We start from the raw sequence: 10,883 nt of genomic DNA, 5'->3' as shown, positions 1-10,883 counted from the left end.
TAATACAAGGGGATGAGGAAGGGGCTGCTGCCCAAATCAGTTATCACAGGATTCCCGTAAGCCACTTATCAGAGTTTGAGGTCAGGAAGCCTAAATAAGGGCACCTTTGTTAATGAGTGAAGTGGTGTTTGAGTCACCTGCAGTTACAAGTAACCACTACCTGTTGTTGCTGTAAAGCGTTCTCTGTGTTGTCTTTTCTGAAACACGCTCTCCACGGCTCTGTGGTTTGTGTTGCGTCAAGAATGAGTTGGCTCACCCCACCCGCCCCAAAGCTCTTTCTCTTTCCCCCCAACTCGAGCTGCGGTGTTTTCACAGCTGCAGTTCTGCAGCCCTGCCAGTCTCCAGAGCAAGCAGCTGCTTTTTTCATGACTCTCTGGTAGCATGGGTTATCCTCTCCTTCTGGGACAGCTGCTGTGGCATATGGCTCCTCTCCTGCATGTTTCAGGTATAGTTCTAGGAGTTTGCTAGCTTATTATGATTTCTTATAAGTTACTGCAGAGACTTGTGAGTCAGGGATCCTGGGTTCTATTCCTAATTCTACCGTGCATTTGCTGGGTGACATTGGGCAAGTGAGTTTTGACCTCTCTATGCTTCATTGGATGCTGGTGGCATCTGAAATTGAGTAAGGAAGACAGAGTTAATCAGGAATAGCTATTCTGAAATAACTTCCATGTAGATAAACCCTGATTCACTTAGGTGCTTTGGAAAATTTAACTCACACGCCATAGATCTGAGTTATTTGTAGTTTTGTTGGCAGTCTTACCATTTTCTTGGATTTGGGTCCCTCTTCTTTTTTCCATCAGCAGCTTTCTTTTTAGTCTTGCTGATTATCGGAATCACATTAAAACCGTACAGCTACCTTGTTCGCTCTGTCCCAGCCATCTGGTAATATAATTAATGCTAATCGACACGGGCTTATGGAAAATAGATCTTGTCAAACGAACTTGATATCTTTTTCTGATGAGATTACAAATTTGGTTGATAAAGCTAATAGTATTGATGAAATATACTTAAGACTGCTATAAGGCATTTGACTTGATACTGCATGACACTTTGATTAAAAAACTAGAATGATACAAAATCAACATGGCATACACTAAATGGATTAGAAACTGGGTAACGGAGAGATCTTAAAATGTAATTCTAGAAGATGTGTGTTGGTTTTTTTTGGTTTAGTGGGGTACTGCAGGTATAGGTTCTTGGCCCTCTGCTATTTAACATTTTTATCAAAGATCTGAAGTAAACATAAAATCATTACTGGTAAAGTTTGCAGATGACAGAGATTGGGGGAATGGTATTTAATGAAGAGGACAGGTCATTGATACAGAGCAATCTAGATTGTTTGGTAAACTGAACTCAAGCAAACAATATGCATTTCAGTACAGCTGAATGCAGGTCATACTTAACTTTTCTGTTGTTGTTTATTAGTAGTACCTTTCACCCAAAGGTCTTAGAGCTGGATGAAAATTTTTACGCAAAACTTTATTTTTTTTGGGGGGGGGGGGCAAAAATGTACATTTGGGCTGACCAATACAATTAATGAATTCAGATCAGTTTTGGACAATTGTGTTGGTTTTTTAAAAAATCAGAAATGTTGAAATGGTTCATTTTGGCATTTCCAAAACAAAATATCTTTCAAAATAAAAAGTCAAAATGTTTTTATTTTGGAATTTTTGGAACACTTTTGTTTTGGGTTGACCCAAAGAGAATTTTTGTTTTTCAGACCTGCCCCTGAACTGAATATTCAGTTATTTGGACATCTCTAGTATCAAAGCACTTTACACATTGATGATTTAAACCTTGCAGTAACTCAGAGATGTATTACTGTCCTTGGTTTACATATGGGGAAACTGAGGCATGAGGCAGTTAAGTGATTTACCTGAAGCCACACAGGGAGTCAGTAGTAGAGCTAGGAACAGAGTCCAGGAGCCATCACTTGGTTATTTTGCTCTGGCCACAATGCCTGCACCAATCTAAATGAATGAGTGACTGCACAACTAGATTTTGCATCTGTTTCCAGTTTTTAAGTCCAGTGAAATTGTGAGGACAGGAAGGAATTTTGGGTGTGTGGGGGGGAGAGTTAGTACTGGGAACATAAACTAGTGGTATGAATCGACTGTTGGGTTTTTTTTTTTTTTAATCAAACTTACCTGTACACTCAAGAGACTTTCATCCCATAGAAGTTGCCCTAGCAGATCAAACTATGGGTCATCTAAGTCAGTATCATTTCACCAGCAGGATTCTGTACATAGTGCTTCAAAGATAAGAGTAAACTGCCCACAATCTCCCTCCACCCCCGAAAAAACCAAACAGTCAACCAAATAAATAAACAAAAACCCAATTCTCCAAAAAACTGTTGTTGATATTTCCAAACCTTCTGAAACCAAATATTTCAAATCTGGCTTTTCCCAAATTCCAGGCCAAAGGAGGTTTGATCATTTAAATGAGTTTCAGATAAGTACCTGGACATTTGAGTGCTAATCTGAAATTTTGGGGATGCTTGTTTATGGCAGTTGCATACTGCTATATAAGCGCATCTCCGTCTTCCCTGACTGGAAGAAAATCCTTCCTCAGCAATTTGGTCTTCTATTATCACTCAGTCCTGGGCTTCCATACATTTCTCCACCAACAGATCTGAGCCCTCCTCTTCTGGGACCATCTTCCCTTAGAATAAGAGAAGAATGTGACATTGCACTCCATAGGTTTTATGGAAATATGCTTATGAGTGTAAATATGATGTAACTGGAATATGCTTTATGCAAAAGGTCTCTTGTAAGGTATCATAACAAAGGTTATAAACTACTGAACATATTCCTCCTATTTGTATGCTTGTATTATTCTTGTATCTGAAGCTAGAAATATGAAGTATAACTCTGAGGTCCTATTGTAATTATGAAAAGTGTGGGCCATTAATGGTGGTTTAAAATCTTGATGGCTCCCATTGACTAGGACAATTGGTTGTAAATAGTTTATTTACTTGCAAACCTTCTTGTGTACATGTGGGCCAACCCAGGAAGAATGGAGACTAGGGGTCTTACAGTGACATGACCATGTCACATGATACTGGAATCCATCTTAATCCTTGTACTTTTCCATTGATGAGGTAGGGGTGGGGATAAGCACAGACAAAAGATTCCTGCCTTGTGCCAGAGCTATAAAAGGGGGTGGAGCAGGACAAAAGGGGCTGCCAGTCATGAGAAAACCCCTGCTTACCACCTGAGATGTCTGCTGGAACTAACAAGGACTGTACCGGGGAAAGGATTGGGCCCAGACTAGGAAGGAGTCTAGTCTGTGAAAGAAGCTTATTGGAACATCTTTGAGGGTGAGATATTGCCTGTAATCAGTTTCTTAATGTATTAGGCTTAGACGTGCGTGTTTTTGCTTTATTTTGCTTTGTGGCTTACTTTGTTCTGGCTGTTATTACTTTAAAGAACTTAAATCCTACTTTTTATACTTAATAAAATCACTTTTGTTTATTAATAAACCCAGAGTAAGTGATTAATACCTGGGGGTAGCAAACAGCTGTGCATATCTCTCTATCAGTGATACAGAGGGTGAACAATTTACGAATTTACCCTGTATAAGCTTTATACAGAGTAAAATGGATTTATTTGGGGGTTTGGATCCCATTGGAAGTTGGGTGTCTGGGTGCTGGAGACAGGTAACCTGCTGAGCTGTTTTTAGTTAAAGTCTGCAGCTTTGGGGACGTGGGCCAGACCCTGGGTCTGTGTTGCAGCAGGCTAGCGTGTCTGGCTCAACAAGGCAGGGTTCTGGAGTCCCAAGCTGACAGGGAAAACGGGCTCAGAGGTAACTTCAGCACGTCAGGTGACAATCCCAAGGGGATCTCTGTGACCGAACCCGTCACAAAGAATTCCCTTCCTTCTCAAATATAGTTCTTTCCTGTTTGGTTATTGCTTGTTTTATCTGATTTCAATGACTGCAGTGGAGTAGGAATTTAGGTAATCAAATGAACCTTCTCTCTCACAAGCTGTGGGGAAGCCCTACACTGCATCACTCTCATGACTACGCTTTGGTTTGCTGTCTTCCAGGGGACACAACTGAGAAAATTCTAACAGCTGGGAATGTTTCTGCAGTTGAAAACAGCAACATCACCCTGCAGTGTTCTCTCTCTTTGACCAATGCCATTGTGTCACAGGTGAACTGGAACAGGTGTAACAAGGTCATGCTTGCAGTTTACCTAAGCAAAGATAAAGCCATGGTCCAGCCGGCATTCACTGAGAAGGTATCGCTGGCAGCAGAGTATGGGATAACAATCCACTTATTAGGAGTCAATGACACTGGGGATTACTGCTGTGAATTTCACACCTTCCCTTATGGGATATATGAAGGGAGAATGTTCCTGGAACTGACAGGTGAGCCAACAAAATTACAGATAACTCAGATCTATGGAGTGCGGGTAAAATTTTCCAAAGCACCTAAGTGACTCAGGGTTTGTCTACATGGGAGTTATTTCAGAATAGCAATTCCTGATTAACTCCATATTAATCAGAGGGAATAAGGCACTTTTTGGAAGCCGATTAAGCTAATTGGTAATAAAATACTCTTATTCCAGAATAAGGGCTTGTCTACACTGGCAACGTTAACGCGCTTTAACGTGGCTTGTGTCATCGCGGCACAGCACTCCCAGCGCTCTAAAAACTCACCTCCACAAGGGGCGTAGCTCCCAGTGCTGGGAGTGCGGCTCCTAGCGCTGTAGCAATGTCTACACTGGCACTTTGCAGCACTGAAACTTGCAGCGCTTGGGGGGTGTTTTTTCACACCCCTGAGCGAGAAAGTTGCAGCGCTGTAAAGTGCCAGTGTAGACAAGCCCTAATAGTATCCACACATGGAGTTAATCAGGAATAGCGAAACTGCTTTAAATTCACACCCTATCTTATTCTGGATTAAATTTGTGTATGTAGACAAGCCTGTAGGAGAAGAGCTGCATGAATAACTGATTTTTTCAGTTTGAGGGCTGTACTGAAAAACCGAAAGAAAAAAAAAAAAAAAAGTTGATGGACCAAAAAGTCGAAAATTAATTCATTTCAGGTAGAATGAAACTTTTTGATTGACTAAAAATGATTGTGAGGTTTGTTAACCTTTAAGACAATAAAATTGAAGTAAATTTTGAAACCAAAAAAGCTTCGAATAAAAAATTGAAACGTTTTGTCTTGACATTTCAAAATGAATTTTTTTGATTGATACCATTTTTGAACATGACTTCTTGAAATGTTTCAGTTGACTCAAATCTACATTTTTCGGTGAAAAAAAGTTCTAGCTGAAAAGTGTCACCCTTTTCTATTTAGGAGCCTAAGAGTGGTGTTTTAGGCACTTTTGAAAATTTACCCCTTTAGACACCTTTGACAAGTTTATTTTGCAATTGAAGAATTAGCATCATCCAGAACACCCTCTTTCTTTCCCTAGAATAGATTCATTTTATGGGTGACATGGCCAAAATTATTATTTTTAACGTTTACCTTTTGCCTTTGTTACTAGTAAATTATATTATTAAAGCTGAAAGGTTTTAAGATCTAATTTACTTTTCATCACTTCTGTGGATTGTGTACTGTTTGTTTACGTTTTGCACTTCTCACTTAGCTTGGACAATAAAGCTAGATTGGTCAATGTCACTTTCTGTTTGTGGTCAATTTCACTTGCCATTTCTCCTTCCACTAGCCCAGTGCTATGCCAGATCTGTTTACTTGAATTACAAAAATACTTGCCTACCATACAGGGAGTGTGAAGGCTAATTGGAGCCAAATTCTGCCCTTAATACAAGGGTACAATTCTCCCTGTAAGGGCCTGGTGCTGCTGGGGAGAGGGGAGAAAGCATACAGCAGCTGGTGGGGGTGTTACCCGAGGTTTTCAGAACCCCCAGCAGGGGCAACGTAACTATTTCACTCTAGGTGGGTCAGGAATAAATCAATACGAACAGAGCTATTCTGTCTGATCAAGGATTAAATGCAAGTAAGGGTGCTCTTGTCTAACACTGCAGTTTATTAGATGTAAGCACACGCAGACATAAGCAATAGGTTTAGAACATACAGATGTTTACCTAATATCTGGAATGGTATTGAGTAATTAACAGCAGGTTCGCGGTGGCCAGTTGCTCACCTGCTGGGGAGAAAAGGTGTTAGGAAAAACGTCTCTCAAGATGGCTTCAGAGGACCGCTCCAAAGTACACTCTATTTGCTAATCTTTTATAACTAACGTCTACAAAACATATAGGTCATAATGACCCCTACTGTATCATCACTTTTCTAATTTTCAATAAACTTTTAATATCAACGGCATCTAGATTCAAGGTTTTCCAGCCACCGAGGTTTTCAGACTCAGTTGTTTACTTGTCTGTCCCCTTCTCCCATTCTGATTAGCAGAAACTGTAGCTAGTTTTGACCTTGCTTCTGAAAGCCTGTCTCCAAATTAACCCTTAACTATGTGGTGGGTCTATTTTATTAATTCAGGTTGGCTAAATGCACATAATATGGTTGCACGTAGCTTGATCACATTCTGGGGTATACACACCCCTCAAATCCAGGGCTACAGGGGCCAGAGGGTGGGCCACTTGTTGAGACCAAGGAATACCACTTACAATTCCTTAGAGCTAGAAGTCAGAATTCCAGGGCGGTAACTGCCAGAATCACTCTTCTTTTCTTTTTAGCAGATTGGTACCATGTTTGCCTCCTTTTCCCATCCTGCTCTCCCCACCCGGTCCTTTGGTAGCCAGTTCTCCAGGGCTTTCCAAAAACAATTGTCACTTGGTGGTAATAATCTAATGTTCAACAACTACCAACAATGACATTGGCCTTGCAGGTTCTGTATCTTGGGATACAGTTATTCGTTACCTTGTCAATAGGAAGAACCCTCGGGGTATTAAAATATCAGCTTATGGCAGGCAACCTACCAAAGTGAGATTTGAAAAAAGAATTGTTTTGGTGACAGTTGGACAGGTTGCTTTTGTGTTTTACTCAAGGTTGGCGTTAGAGCCCAGGTTTATTTCAGGCAGTTCACTACAGGCTGATTGTGCAGTGGTATGAGCGCTTCTCCTAGGAGGTCCTGAGCACAGTCAATGTAGGATGGGGCTCCCCATTGAAGTGTTGGTGCACATGTGTACCCGTGATCTCTGCTGGAGTAAGAAAGACTTGGTACAGTTGTCAGCAGTGCCTCTTCTCACGGAGACACAGAAACGGAAACTGACTTAGTCTGCAGGATTCAATGTCCTGAGCTGGATACAGCATATCTTTGAGTTGTATTATGCATGAAATAATTAAACAAGGTGGTCTCCATGGGGCATTTATAGTCACCAGGTTTTACCCCCAGCATTGTTTAAGATGAAACCAGTTGGAGGAAGATCCAGACTGTCCTGAGGAAGAAGGAGGTAGAGTGCCCTCCCATCAGGGTTTCTTTGTCAAGCCTGGACACGTGGGGCCTGATTCTGATTTCATTAAAACAACCGTCATTGAGGAGTAACTCTCCTGAAGTCAATGGTGTTACACTAGTGTAAAATAAGTGTAAGATTAGCATCAGGCCTGAGGATCACAGCTGTAGCCTTGTACCCCCTTCTGCATGCCTTTGGTGAATGTGGCCAAGGGTGATTTTAATGCCAAACTCACATTTCTCTTCACTTAATTTCAGGAGCATCAGAGGAGACGACCCTTTGGAAGAACCTTCCATACATAATCATCAGCCTGATATTGGGAGTTCTGCTCCTAGTGTGTTTCATAGTCTGGATCCTCAGGAGAAAGGTAACCGGAAGTTAGTCCCAATAAGGTCACCAGCTCCCCTTCCACTCATCCCATTACTTTTCTTAGCTATTGAATCTTTAATTACATTGACTGGATTAAACACAAAGATGCAGTGTAACTTTGATGGGAAACATGGCGTCTAAGTGGACAGATTTCTGCTGTCCCCAACTCCAGCATTCACTTAGAGTTGCTCATTGTGCTTCCTAGTGTATTGACCTTAAACTGGCTCTGCTGCCCACAGCCTCAGGAACTCACTTGATTTGGCTGAATTTTGAGCATCTGCTGAAAAATCTCCACCGCATGGCCAAGAAATCATCTCAGCCCCTGTGCCCTAGTAACTCAGCACCCAGCTCAGACTGAGGGCTTTGCTATGGCCCCTAATTCCCTCCCCAGTGAGTGTAAGGGCTCTGCTGACCACGCTAATACACCTGGGCTGAGTGTGAGGGAATTTCTCATATCACCCATCCTGTGACTGACTATGATGGAATATCTGGGGTCCCTCCTCATTCCCCTAGCTGAGGGTGAAGGCACAGTTCATGTTTCCCCATCTGGGCTGAATGCATCTCAGCATCCCCCCTTAGATGAGTGTGAGAGACCTTTTCAGAGTCAGCAGAGAACAGGGTGTATATTTGGGCCCCCTTTCTTTCAGACTGCTTGCTGAGAGCATATTTCAGGCTCCCCTGAAGTGTGACAGTGTGTCTTAGTAATCACCCCTCTTTCATTTCACTAGCTACTATGTGGAGACCTCTCAACTACTGCAGGAATGGTCTGAATGTGAGGGTACATTTCAGGCCCCATGCCCATCCCACTGGCTAAGATTGGGGTCCCCAGCTAGGTGTGAGGGCATGTCAGATGGGGGCCCCAATCTGTCAGCTGTCAAATATGTGGGCACATCTCATGGGCCCTGTCAAGGCTCCTTCCCCACTCTGAACTTTAGGGTACAGATGTGGGGGCCTGCATGAAAACTTCTAAGCTTAACTACCAGCTTAGATCTGGTCCGCTGCCACCACTCCCAATGGGCTAACTCCCTTCCCTGGGTAGCCTTGAGAGACTCTTCCACCAACTCCCTGGTGAACACAGATCCAACCCCTTGGATCTTAAAACAAGGAGAAATTAACCATCCCCCCTCCTTTCTCCCACCAACTCCTGGTGGATCCAGACCCAATCCCCTTGGATCTAAAAACAAGGAAAAATCAATCAGGTTATTAAAAAAGGCTTTTAATTAAAGAAAAAGGTCAACATCATCTCTGTAAAATCAGGATGGAAAATAACTTTACAGGGTAATCAAACTTAAAGAGCCCAGAGGACCCCCCTCTAGCCTTAGGTTCAAAGTTACAGCAAACAGAGGTAAACACCCTAGCAAAAGGTACATTTACAAGTTGAGAAAACAAAGATAAAACTAACACGCCTTGCCTGGCTGTACTTACAAGTTTGAAATATGAGAGACTTGTTCAGAAAGATTTGGAGAGCATGGATTGATGTCTGGTCCCTCTTAGTCCCAAGAGTGAACTCCCACCAAAACAAAGAGCACAAACAAAAGTCTTCCCCCCCACCAAGATTTGAAAGTATCTTGTCCCCTTATTGGTCCTTTAGGTCAGGTGTCAGCCAGGTTACCTGAGCTTCTTAACCCTTTACAGGTAAAAGGATTTTGGTGTCTCTGGCCAGGAGGGATTTTATAGTATTGTACACAGGAGGGCTGTTACCCTTCCCTTTATAGTTATGACAGGCCCGTACCTGCTTCACTGGACAAGGGGGCTGGTGGATGATGGGAGGGGTTTTATTCCATACTGGCTGAGGGCTGGATTCATGGAGGACCCTACTCCACACCAGTCAAGGGTGAGGTTGCTTCTCAGGGGGCCACCAGTGTAAGGGCACATCTCAGGCCCCCTTCATACCCAACCTTCTCAACCCCTCCATAACCCACCCTCCTCTCTCTCTCTCCCCTCTTAGGAAATAGGTGGAAGGATGGTGGGAACCTGAGGAGCTGTTTAAACGTAAGGATGAGCCTGATCTCAACCTGTAGACAGCAATCCTGCCCAGACTCTGGGAAAATATGGATCTGAACAATGGCCCTTGGGGCTGTCTCTGATTTAAAATGATTGGAGGAAAAAAACCTTGTGGCTTTGTTTTGTAGAAACAAACTCAGAAGATCCATGTGCCACCCCATGTCCTGCAGAAGGCGCCCTCCAGCAGCAGCGGGGAGGACTGCAGCTCACCAAACCCCACCACAGGCAGCTCAGCAGAGGCCAGCGTGGCATCTGCCAGCAGCGTGGGAGCTCAGGAGGAGTCTGATGATGGTCACGACTATTTCAACGTCCTGCGATACAAAAGCCACAGCAGCAGTAGCACTGTGGTACAAATGGGGTAGCTGGGTGGGGAGGAGGGAGTTTTGGCCTTGGGGAAGCATAGCGATCCTGCATCAGATCTTTTGTTAAAACTTTTCTGCTTCCTCCTATCAAGTCCCATAAAACGGTCTGGAGATTGGCTGGTCAAGAGAAAGGGTATGTGTGGTGGTGGTGGTGGAAGGGAGAAGTACACAGCATTGATGTAGACAGGCTCAGGGTGTTTGCACTGGATGAATCAAGAGATTGGGAAGGGCCTTTACCTTCTAGGGTTTTGTTCAAAATCCCATCCAGGCTGGTAGCGACAAGATGTTGTTACTAACTGAAGGGCTGCGTGGAGGTCTCAGGCCAGTTTCCTAGGGGTACCAGTGATCACATCACAACTTGGGGAAGAAAACTGGTTCAGTAGAGAAGCAAGGTAATGACTGAGCCATGGACATTGCCTTCTCCTCTCATCTCTGGAGATGGTCTCTCAAGAGCAGGGCTGAGGAACACTAACTGGGGGGCTATGTGTGGGAATGGTGCCAACCCACCTGCTGCTGCCTGGACTGTACCTGATCTGATGGATGGATAGAGGACTTTAGTCTCCAGAGCTGTCAGTGCAGCACCATTCACAGAATTTAAGCATGAAAATGGATGTGGGGCAGCCAGTTGCCACTCACTTTGCATATGGGACCTGCTGGATAATGGGAAGCAGCCTTTTGATCCCACAGGACCCTGCTGGTTAACAACATGCCTTGGGGTTGCAATCCTCAGGCTGAGAACCACTGGAATACATCCTTGGATTGTTAATATG

The 10,883-nt window shown here is 43.4% G+C and overlaps 1 protein-coding gene across 1 annotated transcript; it reads left to right on the top strand.

Annotated features, from left to right (window-relative positions):
• The first annotated feature begins 381 nt into the window (after positions 1-381).
• Positions 382-10,113, top strand: TIGIT (T cell immunoreceptor with Ig and ITIM domains). The gene is made up of 4 exons (XM_065419940.1): positions 382-445; positions 4,050-4,373; positions 7,636-7,745; positions 9,880-10,113. Exons 1-4 carry the CDS (start codon positions 382-384, stop codon positions 10,111-10,113), a joined length of 732 nt encoding a protein of 243 aa, XP_065276012.1.
• Positions 10,114-10,883: the final 770 nt, after the last annotated feature.

The sequence above is a fragment of the Emys orbicularis genome, chromosome 1 (assembly GCF_028017835.1).
Source record: "Emys orbicularis isolate rEmyOrb1 chromosome 1, rEmyOrb1.hap1, whole genome shotgun sequence".
Lineage (NCBI taxonomy): Eukaryota > Metazoa > Chordata > Testudines > Emydidae > Emys > Emys orbicularis.
Note: the sequence above shows the minus strand (reverse complement) of the source record. Positions and strands in the feature narration are given on the sequence as shown.

Bases quoted from the DNA above. Each gene is read 5' to 3' on its own strand.
- TIGIT (XM_065419940.1), top strand. From the start codon at position 382: ATGGGTTATCCTCTCCTTCTGGGACAGCTGCTGTGGCATATGGCTCCT. The intron at 446-4,049 runs GTATAGTTCTAG...GCTGTCTTCCAG, and splicing joins TCCTCTCCTGCATGTTTCAG to GGGACACAACTGAGAAAATT. The intron at 7,746-9,879 runs GTAACCGGAAGT...TTTGTTTTGTAG, and splicing joins TCTGGATCCTCAGGAGAAAG to AAACAAACTCAGAAGATCCA.